Below are 27,649 nucleotides of genomic sequence, written 5' to 3' on the forward strand. Positions count from 1 at the left end.
TCACAAAGCCAGTAACTGTCTGAGGTCAGATTTGATCAGAGGAAGATGGATCTTTCTGACTCTGGGTCCAGCACTTTATCTACTGAGCCACCTAGCTGCAACTTATTCATCTGTAAAATATGGAAATTTGGGAGCAGAGATGAACAATGATAGCTGCAGATGTTTATATAGGACTATGAGGTTTGCAAAGCTCTTTACACAGGTTAACTCACCTGGTTTCCTTCAGGTGATCTCTAAACTTCCTTCTAGCTCCAGTTGCCATGATTTTACAAACTCAGGGCTACCAAGACAGAAAAGAATCCTAGAATCTGGAGTCAGAGGGTCTGATTTCATCTGTGATACTTAACTGTGTGACCTCGGTCAAGTTATTTAGTTTCTCCAGGTTTCAATTTGTAAAAATGAGAGGGCTGGACTAGATGGATTCTCAGGTCCCTTCCAAATCTATAACCATAATTCTTTAAGGACAGCACCTGAGGGATGGGTTGGTAGGTCATCAGGAGGAAAAAGAGGAGAGTATTTGTATAAGTCTAGGGCAGCCAAGCTAGAGGACCAGAGAGGAGGCAGAAGGGGGTGCTGCCTGGGGTAGGGTAGAGGGTTGGTACAACTTCTTTTTCTATTCGTAGCTTCACCAGGAGGTGGGTCATAGACACGATGTCCCATTAGCAGGAACATTTCACCATGGCCAGGTGCCTATTCTTGCATGCTGCCTTCAGCTATCCTCTCTCCTCAATCTGGCCTCATCTCGCTCCAGGCCTCAATTTCTCCATCTGCCAAATGGAGATCAGCAGGAACAGACAGGACCTGGGAGGTCTGCTCCAACAGAGCCCTGAAGTGATTGGCTTGGGACTAGAACTGGCCTCCTAAGCCACTTTCTTAGCCTCTGTCCTTTTTACCCCTTAGGGAAGGAAGGCATCTTCTCAGATCTCAGCTTACTCAGTCACTGTTCTTCACACCCCCTATTCCCATACCACCTTTCACCTTGATCCTATTGTTTGGTCCCTAACTCAGCCCTGACCAGAAGACATCTTAGCTCCAGAGAGCCTATGGAGAATTATATAGAAGGAAGCAGCTGTGTGTCCCCCCTACTTCCAGCCCCTTAGAAAGAGAACAGCTTAGTAAGCCCTGTACTGACCCCATCCCTGTGGTTCCAAATCCTTTCTGAGGAGCTACAAGCTTGACTCTAACCTCTCATCCCTATTGATCTCTCCAAATTCTCTTGATGTGTCCCTTCCTCTTCTAGGTTAGGTGCGGGGAAAACCCTTTGTGTTAGATGTTGTGGGATGGCTCCCTGAGTGACATGTTTCGGGGGCGGGGAGTGGGGAGGGAGAGATGGAATTGACATGGAGAGTGCTGGAACTATAACCCCAAAAGCTAACTTTATCCTTCCCCTAACTTCTTCTTCTTCTTCTTCTTCTTCTTCTTCTTCTTCTTTTTTTTTTTTTTTTTTTAATTTTAAACCCTTAACTTCTGTGTATTGACTTATAGGTGGAAGAGTGGTAAGGATAGGCAATGGGGGTCAAGTGACTTGCCCAGGGTCACACAGCTGGGAAGTGTCTGAGGCCGGATTTGAACCTAGGACCTCCCGTCTCTAGGCCTGGCTCTCAATACACTGAGCTACCCAGCTGGCCCCTTTTCCCCTGACTCCTAATCAAATTTGAAGTTCACTAATGAAGCCAACCCCTTTCCCCACTTCCCAAACAACCATCCAACACTCAGAAGAAGAGAGAACACTCTGGGTTCAGAGAGATTTGTTCCTGCAGAATGTCAGCACCTGGTATAACAGTAGGGGATGGGAGCTGGCAGCTGGGGCAGTGCCTGGCACATCCAGGCAAGCAGGATGAGCCAAGGAAGCCGCCAAGGACTCCTGTAGCCCACCCGTTGCTTGGGGGCTTAGGGAAAGAAGAGAGAAGGCTTAAAACCATCCTTGTCCTTGGGAAGGCTATATATATATGCATGGAAATGTTCAAGAACCAAAGGGAAACAGTTTGTTACTAAAGACTTGGTCAAGATAAAGATTAGAGCTAAAGAATGTCAGAACTGGAAGAGAGGGGCTTTAGAACCCTTAGTGTCCAGGAGTGTGAGGGAGCCAGTTCTTGAGGCTGGAGAGAGCTAGTTGTTAAATTTTTAGTGAGAACCTTTACATCTCCAAAATTGGCAAGCCCCAAAATCCAGACTTGATTTATGGTTTTGTTGATTGTCTGGACTTAAGAAAGGGATAGAAACAATGATAATAATGAAAATTAAAAGAAGGCAGCTAGGTGGCTCAGTGGATTGAGAGCCAGGCCCAGAGATGGGAGGTCCTGGGTTCAAATCTGGCCTCAGACACTTCCTAGCTGTATGACCCTGGGCAAGTCACTTAACCCCCATTGTCTAGCCCTTACTACTCTTCTGCCTTAGAACCGACACAGTATTGATTCTGAGACAGAAGGTAAGAGTTTTAAATAAAATAATAATAATAAAATAATGGAAATTAAACTTAAAAATGTGTGCCCATCCCCAGCTCTCACAATAGTTATTAAATATTTACCAGAACACTCCACATGGCCAGCCCCTTTATTTTATAGACGAAGAAAGAGTCCCAAAAGGGAGCCAGTAGTTTGCCCAAAGCCATACAGTTAGGAAGAGGCATTGCCTTGGACTCCAACACTGCCTCTCCTATGAAGTGCTATGTATGGAAGAGCAGAGGCCAGAAAATGAGCTTCCTCTGGTCCTACCTCTTTTCTTTTGTTCTTCTACTTTTGGGTGACCCATAGGCAAGTCACTTAACTGCTTTATGCCTCAGTTTCCTCATCTGTAATAGATGATTTCAAAGGTCCCTTCCAGCTCTAAATCTATGATCTCTGTTCCTGGCCCTCTCTCTGCTGCTCTCATACCCTCCTTCTGTCCTTGCCTGAGCCCTTGTCTCTGCCCCAGGCCCAGCCCCTGCCCCTAGGCCCTGTGTCTCCCACTGCTCCTGGCTTTCACCTTCAGATGTGAAGGGGAAAGGATGTTAAGTCCCCTCCCCAATAGAGTAAGGGTGGGGTGAGGTACTGGCCTTCAAGGCTCATCAGGGAGTCAACTTGGTCCTTAGTTTTAGGGGTCAAGCAATCAGGCCATTTGAGCAAACAGGAGCTCCAGTAGAAGGAAACTAATCTTCCACTAAAGAAAATTAAGCAATGGGTGTTAAGCCTCCTCCAGGGTCCTTTAGTTTGGGGGAAGGATTAGAGAAGGAACTGGGGACCCAGAAGGTGTGAAGGTAGCCCTCAGAGAGGGGTGGGGTGACTTCTTGACATGGGTGGGGCCCTCCTCTACTTCAGAGTATCCTCTTACAAAGTGAGGAAGACCTCTTTTAACAATTCTCTCTCTGGGCAGCTGGGTGGTTTAGCCTTAGGAGATGGGAGGTCCTAGGTTCAAATCTGTCCTCAGATACTTCCTACCTCTGTGACCCTGGACAAGTCACTTACCCCCAAAAGTCCAGCTCTTACTGTTGTTTTGCCTTGGTATAGATGCTAAGACAGAAGGTAAGGGTTAAAAAAAATTCTCCAACGCAGTTACCCCTTCCTATATACATATACTTTGGAACTCCCTGCCTGGGTTCTGGGTAGCTCTGGTTAACCCCTTTGAAGCCACAGTTCCTCAAAACCACCGTGTAGCCCCAGCTCAAAGGGAAGCTACCTTATCACAAGAAGTCTCTCTACCCCAAAACAACCCTGCCAAAATGGGCCCCACTTCCTTTCCTGTCCCCACTGTGCCATACTTTATGCCTTGTATAGACCACACAGTTCTCACAAGCTGTACACACCTTGAGGACGCTGCATGCGTGGCCCGTGCCCTCTGGGCATCTACGTGCTACACAAGGAGGGGATGCTGCCTAACACGTCCTGCACCCAGAGAGTGCCCAGCACAGACAGACGTACTCTACACCTCTCTGCACAGCACAACCCACACACAATGCACTAAACACCTTAAACACGAGGCACGACCCACATATACCTCATCCTCCATGACTGCTGCTCACCCCGGTTATACTCTCTCAGCAACTGTGTAATCTGGATAATCTGTGTACAATACACCACTCTCAAAAGTTGTACATGTTGGGGCAGCTGGGTGGTTCAGAGGATTGAGAGCTAGGCCCAGAGATGGGAGGTCCTGGGTTCAAATGTGGCCTCAGGTACTTCCTAGCTGTATGACCCTGGGCAAGTCACTTACCCCATTGTCTAACCCTTTCCACTCTTCTATTTTCTTGGAACAAATGCACAGTAGTGATTCCAAGATGGAAGGTGAGGGTTTAAAAAAAAAAGAGTCATACATGTCATATACAATGCCCCTCTACCCCAAGCTCCACTGTTTATACTCTATGTCTTATATACATTGATGTCAAGATCAATCACTGCGTCCTGGGCCGTCCCAGGCCTGCCTTTCATCTTTCCACTAGACTTTGATGAATCTGGAAGAGAGAGTGAGGCTGATGACTTTGCCCAACTCTGCCTCACTGAAATCCAATTCATAATAAGTCAAGCTATCACCGGTGATGTCATTGGCCCTCTTCAAAAACAAAGGATGAAAAATAACATACATTAGAGCAATTTGACAGCGCAGTGGATAGAGCATTAGTCCTGTAGTCAGAGGGACCTTCCAAAGGACCACCTAATAGTCCAGGGATGAACTCCACACATTCCACCCATTCTTGGTGACTTATTCTGCACCTGCCATCCACGAATTTTACTAAATCTTTCTTGAACTTATCTCTTTTTTTCTTGCTGTATCATATTGGTGTGATAATAAGTTGAATGAGTTTACTGCCAGGTAAACCAGAGCAGACTTTTATTTTTCACTCAGGTTTCAGGGGGTAAGTGGGAGGAGTACAGGCAGGACACCCTAGTGACTTGGATTTGCTCTAAGCAGTTTGTAATCTTTCACCTTTGACACAGAGTCAATGTGGTCTGGAAGAAGGATCTCTAGATTTGGAATCAGAGGACTGAGGTTTGTGTCCTCGTTCTGTCACTTACATTTATTGGGCAACATTGGGCAACTTGGGCTGTAGCTAGATGTCTCAGTGAATTGAGAGTCAGGCCTAGAAACGGGAGGTCCTGGATTTAAATCTGGCCTCAGACACTTCCTAGCTGTGTGACCCTGGGCAAGTCACTTGACCCCCATTGCCTAGCCCTTCCCACTCTTCTGCCTTGGAACCAATATACAGTATTGATTCCAAGATGGAAGGTAAAGGTTTTATAAACAAAAACAAAACATTGGGCAACTAACTTCTTTTCTCTGGGTCTCCTTTTCTTTATTAGTAAAATGACCATCACTTGACCCTACCATCCTTTCCAGCTATTTTCCCATGTGCCCTCTCTCTTTCACAAACTCCTAAAAAAGCTGCTTCTAATATTTTTCCAATTCCTCTTTCATCACTGACTTCTTGATCCTTTGCAATCTCTCTTCTAACCTCATTACTTAACTGAAAGTATTCTCTCCAAAGTTATTAAAGTTAAAATTCACTGACCCTTTCTCAATCCTCCTCTTTCTTGATCTTTGTAGTGTTTGAAACTGTTGATTCTCATTTCCTGGAAACACTCTCCTCTCTGGGTTTTTATGACCTTACTCCCTCTTTCCTGGTTCTCTTCCTCCCTGTCTAACTGCTCTTAGACCCTGTGCAAGATCATCATCAATGTCCTGACTCCTAACTGTGGGTGTACCCCAAGGTTCTGTCCACATACTTCTTCTTTCTATACTTTCTTATAGAACCACCTCATCAGCTCTCATTAAAAGGCATTTAGGTGCAGTATGTAGAGCACTAGGCCTGAGTTCCAATCTGATCTCAGATATTTACTAGCTGTGTGACCTTGGGCAAGTCACTCATCTCTACTGGCTTCAGTTTCCTCAGTTGTAAAGTGGAAGTAATCCCATTGGACATCACAAATTGATATCTATGGTAGACATTTCAAACTTGACATGTCCCAAACAGAACTTGTTATCTTTCCCTCCAATCCTATCCGTCTATCTGTATACTTTCCTATTTCTATGGAATGTACCATTATCCTTATAGTAACTATCCAAGACTGCAACCTTGGCATTATCTTCCACTCCTCCCTTTCCTTTCTCCACATATCCAGTCATTTGCCAAGTCTTGTTGATTCTAACTTTCCAACATCTCTTCCAGCTCTCTTCCCCTCTCTACTTCCATGGTCACCTACCTAGGTCATGCCTTTATCACCTCTAGTCTGCAAACCTGAAATAACTTCTTATTGGGCCTCCCCGGCTCAAGCTTTTTACCTCTCCAATCCATCCTCCCAAGGGAAGTCAAAATGACATTCCCCAAACATAGGTCTGACCACATCACTCTCCTTGCTCAGTTAGTTCCAGTGGCTTCCTGTTGTCTGTAGTATCAGATGTAAACTTCTCTATTTTTCATTTAGACATCTCCATTTACCTCCTCTCCTTCCAGGTTTATTACACGTTACTCTCCTTTACACGTTCTTTGGGCCTATCCTCACCTTTCACTTAACAAATTCCATCTCCCTTCTTCTATGCCTTGGTCCTGGCTGTCCCCCATTTTTTCCTCCTTTTTTCTTTTCTAAACCCTCACCTTCTGTCTTGGAATTTTTACAAGTATCATTTCCAAGGTGGAAGGTAAGAACTAGGCAGTGGAAGTTAAGTGACCTGCCCAGGTTCAGACAGCTAGGAAGTGTCTGAGGCCAGATTTGAACCCAGGACCTCCCAACTCCAGACCCAGCTCTCTAGCCACTGTGCTACTTACCTGATCTCCAGAAACATTTCCTAATCCCTCTTAATTCTAGTGTCTTCCCTTTGTTGATCACTTCCAATTTATCCATTATGTAGCTTGTTTGTACATAGTTTTTTGCATGTCACCTCTCCCAGTAGAATGTGAGCTTTTTGAGAGAAGGGACTGTGTTTTGCCTTTCTTTGGGTCCCCAGTGTTTAGCACAGTGCCCAGCATATAGTGGGTGTTCCATAAAAACCATCGCCTAACTGCTTCAATAATGCTTATTAATCAATTGCTGCTTAAAATGCAGAGATTAGACAAGATGATCTTATGTTAGGTTCTTTCTAACACTGACATTCTGTGATTTCCTTCATGATTTTCTAGATCTTCTCTGGCCCTCCCAGCATCCATCTTTCCAAAGTGAAGAGACTTTATCTCTTCAGGTCATCCTCACACAACCATGAATGTCAGTGGCATCTAAAACCAAACTTATTACTTAAGAAACAGTTTCCTAGAGATAGTCACAGACTCAGTGACAGGCTCACAGACACAGGCTCAAGGTGATGGTCCTGGCATCAGGCCCTGGTCCACAGAAACAGCCCCACAATCAAAGTTCTCCAGTGACCAACACCCGCATCATTTAGGGGTGAGGCTGTGATTCCTTCAGAGTTCAGGGTCACTACTTCTTTTTCTAAGCACATCAGAGCTTCCCTGTGTGTCCCAACTATCAGTGACATTTATCCCTAACTAGATGCTAAAACTCCAAGGATGCTGAAAGGGTCACAAGGTCATAGAATTGAAACTGGAGAAGATGCTGAAAATCATCTATCCCAACTGGCTCACTTTATAAAATGAGGAAACTGAAGCACAGAGATCAAATGGGTTGTCTAAGATTCCATGGATAGTAAATAACAGAGCTGAGATTAGAACCAGGCCCTCTGACTCTTTCCATTGCCTCAACCACATAAGGTAGAATGATGCCAAGATAGAACGGGCACTGGCATTTTCCTGGGTCAGACAACAAGGGAGTCTATGAGCATCACTAGGGAGATATGCTGCATATGGAAGTGAGGTGAGGATGGGGGAGGAGAGTCCTGGGGCCACAAACTTCCAACCCCAATGACTCCAATTCTTCCTTCCCCTTTCTCTTCATACACATTTCTCCTCCCACTGGGCAAGGCAGAGTGAGGTCCCTTCAGCCCTCACTTCCCCTGCAACAGGAAGGCCTTAGGAGGCAGCCCCTGAGCTTTAGGAAACATAGGGCCAGATATACTGTTGGGAAGGCATCTCTAAGGGAAGATGCCTCTGGAAGTTTAAAGTCAGTGAAACGCTGGACTTGAAAATTCATGATGTGGGGGCGGCTGGGTAGCTCAGTGGATTGAGAGCCAGACCTAGAGACCGGAGGTCCTAGGTTCAAACCTGATCTCAGACACTTCCCAGCTGTGTGTCCCTGGGCAAGTCACTTGACCCCCATTGCCTAGCCCTTACCACTCTTCTGCCTTGGAGCCAATACACAGTATTGATTCCAAGACGGAAGGTAAGGGTTTAAAAAAAAATTCATGATGTTCTTTCTACCATCTTTGTGCCCATTCCTCCTTCCTACCAACCTGCCTTACTATCTTCCACTTTCCTTATCTATACCTTATTCCAATTTTCATCCAATTCAATTTGACAAATATTTATTACCTTCCATGTAAAAGTCACTATAGTGAAGGAAGGTGGCATAGTGGATAGAGTACCAGGGCTGGAGGCAGGAAGATCTGAGTTCAAATCCGATCTCAAACACTTATCTTATCTGTATGATCCTGGGCAAGTCACTTAACCAGTTTGCCTCAGTTTCCTCATCTGTAAAATGAGCTTGGGAAGAGATGACAAACCACTCTAGCATCTTTGCCAAGAAAACCCCAAATGAGATCATGAGTCAAAAATGACTGAAACGACTGAACAACAACTCCCTCCTACCCACCTGCATTACTACCTTCTACTCTCCTTATCTCTACCTTATTCCACTTTTCATCCAATTTAATTTGACAAACATTAATTACCTGCTATGTATATGTTACTAGGGTAGCAGTACTCTCTATCCTTGTGTCTATCCTCATTCCCAGCCTTTCCCAGCCCACCTTCGTGTTTACCCCCAACCCTGTCCTTCATCTCCATACTCATTCTCAACCTTCTCCATCTCTATACTTATCCCTAATCCATTTCCCCTAACATTATCATCTTTGTACCCATCTCCAATCCATCCCTATCCCTTTCTCTAATCTAGTCCCAGTCCTATCAATTTGGAAGTCTTTAAATTTCAGCTGTGAAGTGCATTGGGCTAGGCACTGTGCATGGGAGGAGGGGAAAGACTGTCATTGATCTCATAGAGCATTCAGTCCAGGAGGGGATGAGAAGAAGAGGGGCACATACAAAAATAACTGAGAATATTAGGCTGCATCTTTGTGCTCTCTGAGAACTCCTGACAGTCCGTACTTTAGGCCTTGAGAGGAGGGAGAGGACACAACTTGGCCTGGCTAAGTAGCCTAGAAAGGCTTTGTGAAGAAGGCAGGCAGATCCGGTGCCTAGAAGCATTTGGTTAGGGAGGAGGAAGGATATTCTGGGTCAGGAGAAGAGGACAGAGAAGTAGACAGTGAGTCATGTAGTTTGGTGGGATTTGCATAATGGAAAAGTGAGAGGAGGACCAAAGGGAGGTTGCAGGACTGATTATGGAGGGTCTTGAACGCCAGTGCTGCTAAGTAATGTAGACTTATTCTTTGGGCCACAGGAAGTTAGTAAAGGATTTTAAACAGGGGTATGACATTAATGTCACGCTTTAGAGTCATGCTTTAGAAAGATAAGGCTGGCAGCATACATATAGATTGGACAGGGGAGACTAGAAACAGAAAACCCAGGAGGTTTGGGCAATTAGTCGTGGATGGCAGGAAGCCATGGGGGATCTAAACAATAGATTTGAGAAACTGTTCAAAAGGAGAATCCTTAAGTCTTTGCTCCTGAGTTTGGGGGGGGGGTTTAGAGGGAAAGGGAAGATCCCAAAGCTACTTCTAGATTTTGACCCTGGATAACTAAGAAGATTATGTCATGAACAGAAATTAGGGGACCAGGAATTGGGGAGAATGATGGAGGGGAAATGTGGCATAATAAATAGAAACAGCCTTGGAATCAGGAAGACCCAAGTTCAATCCTACCCCTGCCCCTTCTTGTCTATAGGATCTCTGACAAGATACTTAACCTCTCAGTGCCCCAAGCCAGCAAGGTAGTGCAGTGGTTAGGGTAGCAGGCCGGGAGTCAGGAAGACCTGAGTTGAAATCCCAGCCTCAGATGCTTGTTAGCTGTGTGACCCTGGGCAAGCCACAGAACCTGTGTCTACCTCAGTTTCCTGAGGGTAACTGGGAGCAATAAGAACATCTACCCCACACAGTTATTGTGAGGATAAACTTAGATCAGATTTGTTAAGTATAGTATCTGGAATATAGTAGGTTCTAGATGAATGTTTATTTCCTTCGCTTTCCCCAAGCTACTACTTTCTAAGTCCATGCTTCCTACCAGATGCTAGTCTGCATTGGTAGAGGGAGGTTCCTCATCTAGGTTTTCTATAACAATGTAATCACAGCCTGTGATTTAAAAAATGAAAATTAAACCAACAAAAAACCTGCCCCAAGATGCTTTAATGTTTACGAAGCACTTTCCTCACGACTACCCTGGGAGATGAGTGCTTCCTGCCATATCCTCCTAAATATCATTTAAGAGCGCTTTTATTACCATTTGACAAAGTAAACTGAGGCTTAGAAGGTTATATGAGGAGCAGCTAGGTGCTTCCGTGGATGGACCCAGGTCTGAAGTTGAGAGGTCCCAGGTTCAAATCTGGCTTCAAACACTTCATAGCTGTGTGACCCTGGGCAAGTCACTTAACCCCAATTGCCTGACCCTTTTCTGCCTTGGAACTGATATGAGCAATGCTAATTGAGTCTTGTCCAAAGAACTGATTAACACTAACTCCATGGCAAGGAAACAAGCTTCATTATGAGAGAAGATAGTAATAGTGTGCCTTTGACATAACCTTCTGAGCCTCAGCTTTCTCCTTCACTAAATGATAATAAAAATACTCTTAAATGATATTTAGGAGATGTGGCGCTTATCTCCCAGGGTAGTTATAAGGAAAGTACTTTGTAAACATTAAAGCAACTTGGGGCAGCTAAATGGCTCAGCAGACAGAGAGCCAGGCCTGGAGTTGGAAGTCCTGGGTTCAAATCTGCTCTCATAAACTTCTTGGCTGTGTGACTTTGGGCAAGTCACTTAACCCTAATTACCTAGAATTGATTTTAAGACAGAAGGTAAGAATTTAAAAGAAGAAGAAGAAGGTTATGTGGCTTGCTTAGGGTCACAAGGCTTTAGTAAGGGTCAGACCTGAGATTCTCTGCTTCCCATCAAGTACTCTTTTGTTCATACCAACATGGTTACAGACATGTTAGGCTGAATGTGCTGGAGTTGGGGGACATCCATTCAGGTGGAGAGATCTAGTTGGAAGTTGGAATTTTGGGACTGGAGTTCAGTAGAAGAGTTGGAGTTAGAGCAAAAGATCTGCATATGGAGATTTTGGACAATTGATGTCCAAAAGTCAGAGGAAAGGAGAGATGGCAGAAAGTCAGAGGAGAACCCACACTTAGAGCTCAGGAAGAATGGAAGCCAGTGAATGAGACACTAGAATGGTCAGAGAGATAGGAGAAGAGCCAAAATAATTGTAATGCTGGGACTCCCAAACCTTTGGCAGAAAGGAGCTACTTCTATTAAACAAAAGTCTTGAATCTTGTGAGCAGAGTGGGGACAGAAGAGGTTAATGGGAGGCAACAATAGTCAGATTTGGGATTAAGGGAGGGCCGGAACAAGAGATAATTGCTATTGGATTTTGGACTTTTCTAATAGGATGTAGATGTGGCTGAGAAAAGTCACTATGGATGGGAATGCTATCCTGAAATCCACCTAGTTTGGCTCCCATTCAAGAATTTGGACACTGGACAGCTGGACGGCTCAGTGGCCAGGAAGTCAGGCTAAGAGATGAGAAGTCCTTGGGTCCTGGGCAAGTCATTTAACCCCAGTTGCCTAGCTCTTACCACTCTTCTGCCTTGGAACTGATAATTTGTACCAGTTCTAAGACAGAATTTAAGGGTTAAAAAAAAAAAAAGATTTGTGGGACTCCCAGAACTCAAATGTGGCCAGAGACAGGATAAAATTCTATGTGTGGAATGAATATCAACGCCAGATATTACATACAGGACAAGGAAGTCAAGCAAGTTCCATATTAATTTCTGTCTCTCCCCATCCCATTCCCACTTCTTCCTTCACAAACCAGGCACTCAGTGGTTTTGTACCTTGGGTATACTGTCTAACTTGAGGTTCTGGAAGTGGGGGCAAGATCGACCCATCTCCTCTAGCCTGGGCCATTCTCTAGCCTCTTCCTTCTTCTCTCTTGCAGGTCCTGGCTGTCTCTGATGGAGGTGAGTGGGGGGAAGGGGCCTAGCCTGGATCCTGGCTAAAGGATTAAGAGAAGTGCCTCAGATTTCATGTTCGGGTGAGGGAGGAAAGAAAAGCCTACCTTGTGTATGGCTCTCCTTCAAGAACACTGAGTGTATTTATGTATAGAATTAGGGGCATGGCTGAAGGGGAAATTAAAGGTCTGACAGTGGGTGGGGAATAATAAATGTTTATTGAATGAACGAATACATATATGATGAGGGGGCTTCCTGTTCTCTTCTCCCTTTTTCCCACTTCCTCCCAGAGCTGAGCAGTGTGGTGGGACCAGAGGGAGCTGGGGAGGGCCGGGGAAGCACCCTCAGTGTCCACAGCCTGCCCAGTGGCCCCAGCAGTCCCTTCACCCCAGAGGAGCAGCCTGTAGCCAGCTGGGCACTGTCTTTTGAGAGGCTGCTTCAGGATCCACTGGGTCTTGCCTACTTCACGGTGAGTGTGGGAACTGAGACAAGCAAGGAGGGGTGTTTGGCAATGCTGGCTGATTCTCTATCACTGTTTACCTCTCTGTTTCTTTGTCTTGGACCCTATCTCTGTTCCTAGGAGTTCTTGAAGAAGGAATTCAGTGCAGAAAATTTGTCTTTCTGGAAAGCTTGTGAGCAATTCCAGCAGATCCCTGCCAGTGACACACAACAGGTTGGAAGCTGGGGGGGCCTTGTGGGATAGGAGTGATGAGCATGGAGGAAGAAGGGCAGAGTGAAGGATGGGGGTGGGGAGGGGAGGATGGAGATGCAAGGCTGAGAGGTTGCTCCTGGTAACAGCTCTGACACCTCCACTCTCCCCCCTCTCCAGTTGGCTCGGGAAGCTCGATGCATCTATGAGGAGTTCTTGTCTAGTCAGGCTCTGAGCCCTGTAAACATTGATCGGCAGGCCTGGCTTGGGGAGGAGGTGCTGGCCACCCCCAACCCTGACATGTTCCGGGTCCAGCAGCTACAGGTATGGCCCTAAGGAGAGACCTGGGTATGGGGAAGGCTGATGGCCGTCTCCCCTTCCTCTTTTTCTTCCATCTTCCCTCACTTCCTTTTCCCTAATCAACTTTGTGATCCTGAGCAAGAAAGCTCTCTTTTGGGGGATTTTTGTTTCCCTTTTTGTAACATGAAGGGTTGGACTAGAGCAGGGGTTCTTTTTTTTTTTTTAACCCTTACCTTCTACCTTAAAATTGATGCTAAGTTTTGCCAAGACAGAAGAGAGGTAAAGACTATGAAATTGGGGTTAAATGACTTGCCCAGGATCACACAGCTCAGAAGTATCTGAAATCAAACTTGAACCTAAGTTCTCCCAACTCCAGGCTTGGTGCTCTCTCCACTGAGCTACCTAGCCTCCCCAAGTTCTTCACTTTTTCTGTGCCTTGGTGAAACCTATGGATCTCTTAGAATAATGTTTTTAAATAAAGGAAATGCCAAATTTCGTTTAGAGGTTAATGAAAATGAAGTTGCAATTTTTTTTCCTCATCCAATTTTATTGACCTCTGGAGATCTATTCATAGACTTTGTGGGGGTCCATAAACCCGAGATTAAGAACCCCTGGACAAGATGATCCCAGAGCTGGTCACCATTACAGGAACCTAGCTCTTCCCCAAGAGTCCTAGGGCTCCCTTGGTCTCTTGGGAGTCTGTGGGCTCCCAGGTTTGAGAATCTCTGTACTAGAGGATCTCTGAGTGCCTTCTGGCTTTGAATCCTGTGCTCCTATCCTCCCCCTCATCCCCACCCTTCCCACTGCTTCTCTTTGTTCTTTCCTTCCTCCCCTCAGATCTTCAACCTGATGAAGTTTGACAGCTATGCCCGCTTCGTCAAGTCCCCCATGTACCGGGAGTGTCTCCTGGCAGAAGCAGAAGGGAGGCCCCTTTGTGAGCCAGGCACCTCAGACCCTGGCAGCCCCAATACCACATCCCGGAAGGTGCCTGTATGGGGAGGGAAGGTCTGGGTGATGGGAATGAATTCCCATTGCCATCCAAGTATGCCCAAAATCTGAGCCCTGACTCTCTCTCTCTCTCTCTCTCTCTCTCTCTCTCTCTCTCTCTCTCTCTCTCTCTCCCCGCCCCTCTCTCTTTCTTTCTCTCTCCAGGTAACTTATTTCCTTCCCTAAGGCACTAAAGTGCCCCAATCTGCCAACCTCAGCCCAGAGTATTAGGGTGGGCCAGCCAGAAAAATGAGGGCTGGACCCTGCCTAGTCCCCCTAACCCTTTGGGCAGGAGTTGGGGAGTCGGGAATGGGTCAGAGGGGAAAGGGTCCTGAATTCTGGGGCTCTCTTGGCTCTCCCTCAGAAGCCTAAGCTGAAGCCTGGGAAGTCGCTGCCATTGGGAGTGGAGGAACTGGGCCAACTGCCAAACACTGAGGCTCTAGGAGGCCGGGGACCCAGAAAGTCCTTCCGAAGGGGTGAGCAAAGGAATACCTGGGTGGGTGGGACAGTGGAGGGTGGGGACAGGAAGGTGGTGATGTAGTTTTAAAGGTCTCTTCTAGCTCCAACATTATTTTCTTGTGCTAGACTTGGAGTCAGGAAGACGTAAAGGTTCAAATTCATCCTCAGGCATTTCCTAGCTCTGTGACCCTGATCCAGTCACTTAATCTCTGTTGCTTCAGTTTCCTCATCTGCAAAATGGGGATAATAATAGCACCTAACTCCCAGGGTTGTTGTGAGGATCAAATGAGCTAATATTTGCACACAGTGCTTTGGAACCTTCGGGTACTTTAGAAATGCTAGCTACTGCGACTTCTACTTCCTCCACAGACAGATCTTTGCCTTGCTGTGATGGTTCTGGGAACTGCTATTATCCATCTGTGATCCTAGCCAAAGTGGTCCTCAGAGGACAAACATAGGCCTCTTCCCAGCTGGCTCTCAAAGCAGTGTAGGACCTGCCAGAACCCTGGACCATCTTTACCCTCTGCTGAGTCATCATAGGGCTATAGTACAGGCTGTTAGCTAGATTCCACACCCAGTGCTCACAGGGATCTGTGAGCCTATCCACTGGAGACAATTCCCTCCAAAGATACAGATAGCAGTCCCTCCACTCTTGTCCATCCTGACGTACTCTTGTCCCAGTTCTCCCACAAGTTCAGTTTAGAGTGACCACCCAATAGTCTGGAGAAATCAAGGAAGGTCTCCAGCTGGCTAGAATCCAGGTGTTAAATAGCCTCTCAGAACCTTTTCCCCTCTCAGTACTAACAGACCTCCTGTTGGCTCTTACATTCTTTCAAAGTCACTTCCGTAGGATTTCAAGGTTTGGTTCTAAGACATGGAGATGTTTCTGTGTATATGGGTGCGTGTGTGTAGGAATGTGGCTATGTATGCTCGTGTGTGTATATATGTGTGTGTGTTGAATAATCCTGATCTGTCTCTGCATCTTGACCTTTCTGTCTGAGCAGAACTGGAAAGGCAGCTATAGGGGGTTGTTCCTTGTGAGGGAGTAGCTTGGGAAGGGGGTCTTGGGGGCGAGTGAGGTGAGAGTACCACATCTTTCTTCCCTTCAGAGCTAGGTGCCACCAATGGGAACCCAGCCCTTCGCCGAGAGTCCCAGGGCTCCCTCAACTCTTCTGCCAGCCTTGACCTCGGTTTCCTTGCATTTGTCAGTAGCAAATCGGAGGTGAGGGTCTCTCTCTTCTTCCCACTCCCCTCCACTGCCTAGGGCCTGCAGCTTTCACCTCCAAATTCCCTGCCCTGGCCCTAGTCACTCATAAGCCCCATCCCTTTCCCCAATGATTTCTCCTCTCCCTTCCCCTAAGGCAGTGATGGGCAACCTTTAGAGTTTGGTGTGTCAATTCACCAAAAAACCGAGCATAACTCGGGTGGTGAGTCACTTAGAGAAAAAACCCATAATTTTGTGATATTTATAGTTTAAATAACAAAAATGTATAATTGTAACATATAAGTGTATTTAATAAACAAAAATAGGTAAATTAACATAGATAGAATTGTCATCTATAGTGCACAGAGTATCTACACTACACTACAGCAAATGTTTCATCCTCGGCACGCGGCCCCATACTTCTCTGTATGCAGCTGTGTGTCATAGGTTTGCCATCACCGCCTTAGGTAAACAGATCTTCTCCTCACTCTATGGCATATTCCCATCCTCTTTCCCCACACTCACAGTGTATCTATGTACATGTCCATGTGCATGGGTATGCATTCATCATCTACTCAGACTCAGAGTCACCGAAAGAGCCTGGGGGGCACCGAGGGTGAAGGTGAGAACCGGGTTGGACGTTACTGCTGCGTGTATCTGCCAGATGGCACGGCATCCTTGGCACTGGTCCGCCCTGGCTTAACCATCCGCTCTATGCTGGCTAGCATCTGTGAGAAGCGAGGCCTGTCCCTGCCTGATATCAAGGTTTACCTGGTGGGCAACGAACAGGTAAGAGCTGAGCCTTAAATATCAACCGAACATTTACCCCCAAACCCAATCCTAACACTAAGCCTGACTTTTCCCCTAAGCCCCTATCCTTGCCCCGGATCCTATCTGTGGGAGAGATCAAAGAGCCCTAGCCTGAAAGTCAGCCTACTCAGAGTCCCAGATCAGCCACTTTCTTACTGTGTGGGACTCTGGGCACATTCCTTTTTCTCCCTGGGCCTCCGTTTCCTCATTTATAAAACGGAAAACTGGGCAAAATGATAAGGGGGTCTTCCAGCTCCACCATTCTATGAGCATAGGAGTCAATAATTGGCAGAGTTGGGATTCAGGCTGAGTCCCCCTATTTCTAAGAGCACACCACTGTGCTCTGCCTTCTAGGAGTTTATAATCTATCCTAGGTCACCAGCAGGGCAATGACAGAATTAATAGCTGACTGTACCAAGCCAATTAGGCTGAGTGCCACGTGGGTGGTGGGAAGATGAGTGGGGGCACCAGGTGATCGAAGGGCCAAAGGAGGGACCATGGGTAAGGAGGAGAAGGGCTTGTGGAGGATCCCCAAGACTTCAGTGGAAATAAGGCTAACCTTTGTTCTTGTCTCTCGCTCCATTCCAACCCTTGTTCCTAATATTAATCACTCACAACTCATCTCGGGGCTCAGAGCCCCTAGACTGCCACTCCTGGAAGGTGTCAGAAGGCACACAAGATCAGACCCTGACATCAGCATTTTATGTTTTCCTAAACCCTTTGGCCTTTAGCGGTTATGCCTGTAATTGGGGGGGGGGTGTTTGGGGGGGGTTGGGGGATGGAGGAGGGCTCTTCTTTGGGTTCCCCAGGGCCTAGGTAGGAGGCCTTCAGTGCCATTACTGAACCCCTGGGTCTGCATCCACAGAAGGCCTTGGTCCTGGATCAGGACTGCACAGTGTTGGCTGACCAGGAGGTGAAGCTGGAGAACAGGATCAGCTTTGAGTGAGTGCTTTTCCCTTTTTCCATGCAGGTGATGCCCAAGAACTTCTATCTCTTTCCTTTGTCCTCCCAGACAAGACCCACTCTGGAGATAATAGATCTTTGGGGTTTGAGGGGGCAGGGGGAAGGCGAGGTTTATATATGTGGATGGGGGTGGGAGGAGAAAGAGAGGAGAGAGGGAGAGGAAGAGATGGAGAGACAGAGAGACTGAGGGAGGTAGGAAGAAGCAGAGAGACAATAGAAAGAGACAGAGAGACCCTTTCCCATCCTTCCAAAGACAGAATTCAAGGCCTGGCTCTGCTCCTGACTTGCTGCATGACCTGGAACAAGTCACCTACCCTTCCTGGGTCTGTTTCCTCCTTTGTCAAAGGAGGACTTGGGGAGAGAAGGCCTCTGAGGTCCCTCCTTTCCGGCTGTGACATTCTGTGCTCTAGGCTGGAGATCACTGCTCTGGGCAAAGTGGTGAGGATCACAAGCAAATCATCCAAGCGCCTGAGAGAAGCCCTGCTACCTATCCTGGGCAAGCACGGCCTGAGCCTGCAGCAGATATCAGTACATCTGGTGAGGCCATTCCCCACCCTGAACAGTCCACACTTTGAGCACACACACACACACACACACACACACACACACACACACACACACACACACCTGTGTTTGCATTGGCTCAGCCCTCACCCGAAGCATTGCACCTGCCCTTCCCATCTGCCCTCGAAGCAGGGAGGGATGAGTAAGGACCGACCAGGGCTTCAGGGTGGGGGGCAGGTGTGCTAGGGGCAGGGACAGCCTGAGACAGAGGAGGTAGGTGGGATACTATGGAAGGAAATCTGGAAAGAAGAGTAAGGAGGTTCCATTCAATTAAATAAGCATTTAGTTATTTAGTGCCTTCTCTGTGCCTGGCACTAGGAATAAAGAGACAAAAAAATCCCCAACAGTCCTTGCCCTTAAGGACCCTATATTATTATAAAGGGAGTGGGGCATGCACCTTGGTGCTGAGTTTCATGAGGACCAAAGGTACATAAAGTGAATGCAAAGCAGACAGGCAGTGTGATATCCCCATATGACCTGAATACAAGCCCCAGCTCTGACAAATTGGCTGTGTAACCCTAGACAAATCGCTTAAACTCTCAGGAAACTTTTAGACTCTAAATGGCAAACACACACACACACACACACACACACACACACACACACACACACACAAACCAGTTTCAGATCTGTACTGGCAGAGGGAATTCCCTCTAGAGATCAGGGCAGGGAGGGGGGAACGAGCATTTATTAAGCACCCACTATGTGCCAGGCACTGTGCTAAGCGCTTTATAAACATTATCTCATTTGATCCTCACAACAACCCCTGTATGGTTGGTGATTAAATCACAGGTCTGGATCCAATAAAGCAATTGCTGGCAAGGGGTGGGGTGGGGAGAATACTAGCACCCATGGGGATTCAAATAGACCCCCTGTAGGAGGTGGCACTTGAGCTGAGCCCCAAAGGGAGCTGTGATCTCTCCCAACCCCCTGACCCTGTGCCCCTCCAGTCAGGTGAGAAGCGGACCCTAGATCTGGAGAAGCTTGTGAGCTCTGTATCCGCCCAGAGACTCGTCTTGGACACTCTTCCAGGTACAGGGGCCCACAGGCTCTGCGCCACCAAGGTTCTGCTACTTAGATAATCTGTCCAAGCCCTGTGCTGGTTACAGAGGGAATATCGAAGAAATGGGAGACACCAGAAGGGCATTAATAGAACTCAGTTGAAATCTATTCTATTCAACAACAATAAAAAAAATCACATTATGAAAACATCATTCAAGGCCTTGTTACAGTGCCAGTCATATAGAGTCAGTGCCAAGTAAGGAATACTGAAGGGAAAATAATGTCTTCACCAGGAGAGGCAGATTGGAATAATGGGAAGAACTCTAGACTTGGAGTTAGGTTTAAGCTTTGGCTTTGACATTTAATCACTATATAATGAATGGTCAACAAACCACACTTCATCTTACATCTTACTCTGCCCATTTCCTTATCTGTAAAATGAGAAGCTTGGACTAGATAACCATTAAGTTCTATCTAACACTAAACTTTGATATCCCTGTGAACTAAAGTAGTTAAGGAAGGTCACATGGAAGAGGAAGGCTTTGAAGCATGGGAAGAAGATGTTGAGGTTGGGGAGAAAGGGCATGCTAAGCAAAGGGGAAAGACTGCAAGGGTAGGAGGGCTTTGAATGCCAGGTTATAAAACTGGACTTTATAGAAAATAATAGAAAAAATTAATCCTTACCTTCCCATCTTAGAATCAATTCTGTGTATTGGTTCTAAGGCAGAAGAGCAATAAGGGCTAGGCAATGAGGGTTAAGTGACTTGCCCAGGGTCACACAACTGGGAAGGATCTGAGGTCAGATTTGAACCCAGGACCTCCTGTCTCCAGGCCTGACTCTCAATCCACTGAGCCACCCAGCCACCCCAAAAATAGGTGTCAAAGGATCTTAGAACCAGCATGCATCTAAGTCTAACTTTTACCTGATCAGGAATCTTCTCTGCAACATTCTAAAGAAATCTATCCATGCTTGGCTTAAAGACCTTCAGCCATGGTGAACTCATATTCTTCTGGCTTTTCTGATAGAAAAGAACTCTGTTGTTGTTGTTGTTGTTGTTGTTGTTGTTGTTGTTGTTGTTGTAGTAGTAGTACTTCATCCAATTTTTCAGTTATGTCTTGGCAAAAGATACTGGCTTGCCATTTCCTTCTCCAGCTCATATTATAGATGAAGAAACTGAGGCAACTGGGGTTAACTGACTTGCCCAGGGTCACACAGCTAGGAAGTGTCTGAGGCCAGATTTGAACTCAAGAAGATGAGTCTTCCTGACTCCAGGTCTGGCACTTTATCCACTGTACTTACTACCTAGCTGCCCTAGCTACTCTACATCTAGTTATGAGAAAGTTATCCCTTTTATTCAGTTAAAATCTGTCTCTCCAACTTCTTCCCGTTGCTTCTTTTCCAATGAAAGCAACTCTTAAGACCCCTTTCCCCATGACATCTCCTCAAACACTTAAAGATAGTGACGGTGTCACCACTAGGTCTTCTATTCTTGAGGCTCAGCAGCCTCCATCCTTTCATCTGATCCTCCTACAGCAGGATCTCGAGGTCTCTCGTTCACCTAAGAGTCATCATGATAGAGGCAGTGGTGGCAGTCATGATGCAGAGCCCGTTCACAGAGGAGAATGAGAAGGCCATTGGGCCAGCAGGACTGAGCTCTGGAGAATGCCCACAGCTAGAAGCCAGTAAGGAATTTCAGTATCATGGAAGTCAAAGGAATTGAGTTTCTAGCAGGTCGGATTGGTCCATACTGTCAGCTTCTTTCCACAAGGAAATAAAAGATTGAGAAAAGGTTAATGAGTTTGGCAAGACTTCAAAAAGAGGCTTCAGTGGAGCTGTGGGAATGGAGGCCAGTTTAGAAATGCTTAAGGAGGGAGCAGGTCAGTCAGGCATCAGTTTGTCAATAAATATTAAGCACCTACTGTGTGCCAGGCACTGTGATAAAGAGCCAGTGGAAGTCGTGGTTGTAGACTTTCCCATTTGAGACATTTCACAATGAAAAGAAGAAGGGGGGGGGCAGAGATGGTAGCTATAGAAGAGGTGAGCAGGGTCAAAGGGAGATTTTTGTAGACTGAGGGAATGAACATAGTGGAAGAGATGGAAGAGATAGGAGAAGAAAAGAAGGGGTAAGGGGGAGAGTGAGGCCTCGGAAGATAAGAGGAGATTAACCTTGGAGAGGAGATAGAGGACATCTTTTCCTTTAAGAATGGAGGGAAGGATGAAAAGAAGGATAGAGAGAATCATATGGAGGTAAAGAAGCAGAGGTGAGGGAATGAATGTAAGCTAGAAATGTTCCCCATCCCAAACACACATGCACACATGCACACTCCACCCCATGTTCTAATAGCACCAATTTCCCTACACCTTTACAATTTCCCAAGCACTTTTCTCACAATAGCCCCATCAGGTCTTGTTCAAAGTTATCTTTAACCTCATTTTACCCAGATGGAAGCTGATTAAGAGATTAAGTAAATCATTCAGTGTCAGACAGTTAGTAAATATAAGAATCAAAATTCAGGCCCATTCTTCAAGACTCCAAGCTCTTTCTTTTGTTTGTATTTTTTAAAATTAAATTATTTGTATTTTTGTATTGTATTTGCATATCTTTTGTTTTTAACATTGCATAAACGTTTCCCAGTACCCTCCACTTCCCTTCTAGTGAGCCAACTCATGTCAGAAAGAATATATAATTTTTATTTTTATTTTATTTTTCCTTGATTATACATAAAGAGTTTCCAACATTTTCAAAAGAATTTTGAGTCTCGAATTCTTTGCCTCCTTCCCTCTACCCCCTAAGTACATAGATTTTATATGTGCAGTCATATAAAACGTTTTTCCATATTCATCCTTTCGTGAAAGGAAACGGGCAAAAAAAAATAAGAAAGAAAATGAAAAAAGTTTGCTTTGGTCTGGATTCAGACTCCATCATTTCCTTCTTTGGAAGCAGGTGGTATTGTTAACAAAATTTTTATTTTATTTTTTGCATGATTACACAATTCATATTGTCTCCCTCCTTTCTTCCCTCCCCCAACCCGGAGCTGACAAGCAATTTCACTGAGTTATACATGTATTATCAATAACTCAAAACCTATTTCCATATTATTCATTTTTGTAATAATTGTTTAAAACCAAAACCCCAAATCACATACCCATATAAACAAGTGATAAATATGTTTTTCATCTGGATTTCTACTCCCACAGTTCTTTCCCTTGATGCGCATAAGTCTCATAATTGTCCCAGATCATCACATTGCTTTTAGTAGCAAAGTCAATTACATTTGATTGTCCCACAATGTTTCAGTTATTGTATATAATGTTCTCCTGGTTCTACTTATCAGAAAGAATATTTTTTAAAGAAAAAGAAGGGGAAAAAACAGAAAAACCAATCATGCATTTAAAAAATCTGAAAATATGTGTAATGCTCCCAGATCTCCCATCTCCAGAAAGAAGTGGGGATAGAATATCTTCTCCCAGCTCCTCCTTGGGGCCATCCTTTTCTTTGTAATTTTGCAGCCCTCATTAAAAAAATTTTTTTGAGGTGTAGTTGTTCTTTCCATTTATATTGTTGGAGTTACTGTGTATCTTGTTTTGTGGGCTCTGCTTACCTCTCTCTGCATCAGTTTATGTCCATCTGTTCAAGCTTCTCTGTATTCATTGCATTCATCATTTCTTACAGCATAGACCTATCCCATTACTTCCATCCACCCTACCTCATTTAGCCATTCCCTGATTGATGTGCATCTGCCTCATTTCTAGTTCTTTGCCATCACAAAACATGCTGCTAGAAATATTTTGGTGTACTCTGTTCAGGGACTTTTTCTCCATGTCCTTGTGATTCCGAGCTCTTTCTCTGGTGTCAGGTTGACTCTTATAGCAGCCCTTACCTCTGTGGCCTTTCTCTGGCACTCAGGGACAACTCTACTCACTTGGTCCATAATCAGGTGTGGCCTCCCATCTCCTCTACTGCTGTCTTCAACTGTTACCTATTAAATCTTTTATCATTGTTTAACTGGTAGCTGTTAAACCTTGTATTGTTGTTTAGCATTTTAGTATTTGATATGTAATATTCTGTCTTCTCTGTTAGACTCCTTAAGGGCAAGGATTTTGTCTTGTTCATTTTTGTATCTCTCACAGTATAGACTGATACAGGACCCTGAATACAGTGGGTGATCCTTAAATTAAATCTGATTCCTGAATCCCCATTATTCATTGTATACCTGCCCTGTGCAAGGTCCTGTGCTGGAAGCCAGGCAAAGTAATAAGAGCTAGCATTTAGATAGTACTTTAAGATTTGCAAAATACATGATCTGATTTTATCCATACCACAATCTTAAAGAGGTAGTTGTTTTAATATCCTCATTTTACAAAAGAGAAAAGTGAGACAAACAGAGGTTACAAGTGATTTAACTAAGGTTATAAGTTATCTGAGGCTAGATTTGAGCTTAAGTCTACTTCACTCCTTTATCTATTGTGCCACCTAGCTGGATTTGGTTTGGTAGATTCTAAAAGAGGGCTAAAAGATTCTAAAAGAGGACACTGGATTTAGAGTCAAAAGACCTGGATTTGCATTCTCGCTCTCATACTTTCTCTTTCTCTTTCTCTCTCCTCTCTCCTCTCTCCTCTCCTCTCTCCTCTCTTCTCTCTCTCTCTCTCTCTCTCTCTCTCTCTCTCTCTCTCTTTTGTATCTTATCTATCACAACCCCATTGGGCCTCAGTTTCCACATCTGTAAAATGCAAGCATTGAACTAGATGTTTTGAAGATTTCTTTTTGCTCTAGATCTTACATGTAGGTAAAGTAAGAGGCAGTGTAGTGGATAGAAAAATAGCCTTAGAGTTGGGGAAAATCTGAGTTCAAATCTTGCCTCTGAGACATACTGGCTGTGTGCTCCTGGGCATTTAAATCACTTTAGTTCTCAGTATCCCTGGAAATTCTCCCTATAACATAAATTGCAGAATAGGTACCATTTGTCCTAGTAGGTAGTGTTTCCCCACTGTGAATTCCCTTCATGAATGAAACCCTAATTTTAGTTCAAAAAAATGTTAAAGGGGTGGGGAAGAAAAAAATAGTAGTCAAGGTCTTCTGCTCTATGGTTGGGGCACAAGAGGTTGGGATTTGGGGAGAGGATGGTGTGGTGTATAAAGATACTTCCTTCGAGCTGAGCTCCAAAGCGCCTTCCTCTTCTCTTTGTGTTGCCACCAGAATTGGGAGGAATACTAGTATCACCCCTGATTCACTCTTTTGGGGTTCATGGGGAGGTGGGACTGGGCAGGGGGAGAGTATGGGAGATCCAAACAAACCTCCTTGTCTATTGCAGGTGTGAAGATCCTAAAAACTGAGTCCACCTCCTCTAGTCAGAGTCAGGTAAGATTGGGGAAGGCCTGTTTCTTCTCACCTAAGAAGTTGCCCCCTTCCCAGATGGTTCTAACACAGTGGTCCTTGCAGGGTGGCCCCCTCCAGACTGAGGGAAAAACATCACAGCCTCCTTCCCTGCTCACCAACTCGCTGGCCGAGGGGCCCAGGAGCACTGGGAAGCGTCACACGTGCGACATTGAAGGTGCCAGGCCATCCTTGCTTCTGGGGGTAGTTGGGGGCAGGGAAGGGGCTTCTGGGGCCTATCTGAGAGGGAGGTGGACACTGTGGAGTAAAGTTTGGGAGGGGGGTGCTAGGACTAGAGGTGGCAGAGGAGAGAACACCCAAGAGCAATAGGAGCTGAGTTGAGCTGAGCTATGAGCTCATCTGGTAAGGAGTGAGCCAGGGATGAGGAAGAGGAGGGAGACAGCTAGGCACAGTGAGAGGCTGAGGGAGAAGAAGAATCCCTCTTCCTTTGGGCACACCAGGTTTGGTGGAGCTGCTCAACAGAGTCCAGAGCAGCAGAGCCGATGACCAACGAGGACTGCTCCGCAAAGAGGACCTGGTGCTCCCTGACTTCCTGCAGCTGCCAGCCCGAGAGCCAAGCCTGTCCGAGGAACAACCCCATTCCCAGGCTCCACAGAGCCACCCGCCACAGACTGAGCCCCCTGCTCCTGCCCAGGGGGACCCAGCAGACTCCTCGGCCTCCCATGCCCTCTGACCCCCGGCCAGCCTTCCCTCCCCTTCCCCAGGCAGGGCCTGGGCTGCTTCTTTCCACCTTTGCTACTGCATGGGGCCAGGCCCAGGGCTGTGCATGCCATTGTGGGCACGCTGTCTGGGGCACAGCATGAGCTCCTGCATCTATGTGCGCATGCATCCCATGTGTGTGTGATGCCCCATCTTCACCAACCTCCTGGGGTTAAGACAAGCCAGACTAGAACCAGGGAGGCCATCAGAGCCCCCCTACTTCATCACCCATTTGCACATCTCCCCTCCCTTCCAGGGCATCCTTCTGGCTTTGCACAGGTACTTGCCGAAAACTGGAATTAGAATAGCCATCTAGTTATTTGAGTGGGAGGAAAGGTCCATGGGGAGGTACAGGAAGTTGTGCAGGCTCCATTCAGTGCCCTCCACCCCCACCATCTCTCTCCTTCCCAGCAGGCTGGCCTGGAGGAGTGGGTTGCCAACACGGACTTGCCCCTCAACCCAGGGGGCTTTGAGGGGCTGGGGTGGAAGGCCACCACCCTACTTATATATACTGTAAATATGTAGTTTGTGGATGCTTTCGGGCAGGTAGGTGTGGACCTAGATGTAAAATATTGTTATTATAATAATTATTATTCTTCTGCCATGGTGTGTGGTATTGTGTTTGTGACAAAGGACATCCATCCTTGCTGAACAGTGAACACCTATGTGATGGAGGGGAGAAAAGCTCTAAAAACACGCTTTTAGGATGATGGTGCAGAGCCCCATGGGCAGCTAGGTAGTACAGTGGGTAAAGTGCTTGGCCCAGGGTCAGAAAGACTCATCTTCCCAAGTTCAAATCTGGCCTCAGACACTTACAAGTTGTGTGATCCTGGGCAAATCACTTAACTCTGGTTGCCTCAGTTTCCTCATTTGTCAAAGGAGCTGGAGAAGCAAATGGCAAACCTCTCCAGTATCTCTGCCAAGAAAACCCCAAATGGAGTCATGACGAGTCACAGACACAACTTTACAGCAACAACAACGGTGGCAGCAGAGCCTTAGAACAATTTCCATGTCAGAAATGCAGCCTGGGCTGTCTTTGAAAGGCTGTATCAAGCCCTTATACAACCCTGACCAGAAAACTGACTCTCCACCCTTCACCCTGCCCCTTCTCACTAGTGTTATGATAATATAGATATCTGTGGGTTAATTAAGAAATCTCACTTTCCTTCTAACACTAGGGAAGGTACTAGATGCCAGATACATTATCTCCAGCTGTCACCCTGCCCCTGGAATCATGCCCATGTAGCCATGTCCCTTTCTGAAACTCTTACCTTCTGTCTTATAAGTCTTGATACTAAGGCAGAAGGGCAGGCGGGGATAGGCAGTTGGGGTTAAGTGACTTGCCCAGGGTCACATAGCTAGGAAGGGTGTGAGTCAGATTTGGATTTTTTGTTTTTAGCCATGTCCTTTCAGAGAGCTGAAGCTTACCTGGATTTGATCCTAGCTGCACAAACAAACCCCTAAAGACAAGATTAGAGCCAGCTTCATTGTTCCCTGGCAACTAGTCACTCTACTTCTTTCTTAAAGGCCTTCACCCATCACACTATTATAATAGGGGCAACATGGTACTTGCACGTATTTCACCTCGTTCCAAGGCATCTTTCAAGATCTAATGCTCACCCCTCAGGCCTCTCCAAAGCTTCATTATTCAGCAGCAGAGCACGCCACTAAACTTCCATGACCCCCCATTCCCATCTACCTCCAAGCTTAGAGCCCTGGCATCAGAACCAGGACATGGCACTGCCAGAGAGCTGGGATGTGACTAACATTCCCATGGAGGGCGGGTTCTGACAGCTCAGAGTACAGCAACTGGCAAATTCTCTTTGTTGGGTGTCCCCAAGGAACTGGAATTTTGACACTGATTTGACTATGATGCTCTGCGTATGTGTGTGTGTGTGTGTGTGTGTGTGTGTGTGTGTGTTCATGTCCCTCGTATGTATGACTAGTTCCTTCATTCATTGACTATTAAGCACTTGCTGTAAGTATTGAAGGGAGCAAGGGAGATAGGATGAGCTGAAATACAAAGTGATACAGACAACATGGGAGATTGGAAGTTCACTAGCAGGAGAGATCATTTCTAACAAGGATGCCCAAAGGAAGGCTTCCTTGAGGAGGTGGCAAATCTGTGACTTAATGGATGAGGAGAATATAGACTGATGGAGAAGGGAGGAGGTTATTACTGGTGGGAAGAGTAGCACAAACACAGGCAGAGTAGTGGGAGGCAGAGAAACATCCTAGAAAGAGAACTGGATTTGGAGCCACAAGATCTGGGTTCAAATTCTGACTGTTGATACCTATATGACTTTGGATAAGTCTTTTGCTCTCTCTGGGCTTCAGTTTTCTTAACCGTAAAAATGAGGATGGATCATTGGGGTTATTATCCAGTCATTTATAACTCTGCTGACCCATTTGGGGTTTTTCTTT

At 46.0% G+C, this 27,649-nt stretch overlaps 1 protein-coding gene across 1 annotated transcript in view; it reads left to right on the forward strand.

The window, feature by feature from the left end:
* RGS14 (regulator of G protein signaling 14) overlaps positions 1-25,782 on the forward strand; it is a 29,954-nt gene extending 4,172 nt beyond the window's left edge. The window contains exons 3-16 of the mRNA XM_044659819.1: positions 12,180-12,201; positions 12,483-12,661; positions 12,773-12,865; positions 13,022-13,165; positions 13,979-14,125; positions 14,496-14,604; positions 15,697-15,809; positions 16,377-16,580; positions 17,467-17,543; positions 17,975-18,101; positions 19,079-19,160; positions 24,444-24,490; positions 24,572-24,683; positions 24,967-25,782. Of these exons, the coding sequence (XP_044515754.1) occupies positions 12,180-12,201; positions 12,483-12,661; positions 12,773-12,865; positions 13,022-13,165; positions 13,979-14,125; positions 14,496-14,604; positions 15,697-15,809; positions 16,377-16,580; positions 17,467-17,543; positions 17,975-18,101; positions 19,079-19,160; positions 24,444-24,490; positions 24,572-24,683; positions 24,967-25,199 (1,689 nt within the window). The 3' untranslated portion in view covers positions 25,200-25,782. The remainder of the gene's footprint in view (positions 1-12,179; positions 12,202-12,482; positions 12,662-12,772; positions 12,866-13,021; positions 13,166-13,978; positions 14,126-14,495; positions 14,605-15,696; positions 15,810-16,376; positions 16,581-17,466; positions 17,544-17,974; positions 18,102-19,078; positions 19,161-24,443; positions 24,491-24,571; positions 24,684-24,966) is intronic.
* The last annotated feature ends 1,867 nt before the right edge of the window (positions 25,783-27,649 follow it).

Source organism: Gracilinanus agilis, chromosome 2, assembly GCF_016433145.1.
Source record: "Gracilinanus agilis isolate LMUSP501 chromosome 2, AgileGrace, whole genome shotgun sequence".
Classification (NCBI taxonomy): Eukaryota; Metazoa; Chordata; class Mammalia; order Didelphimorphia; family Didelphidae; genus Gracilinanus; species Gracilinanus agilis.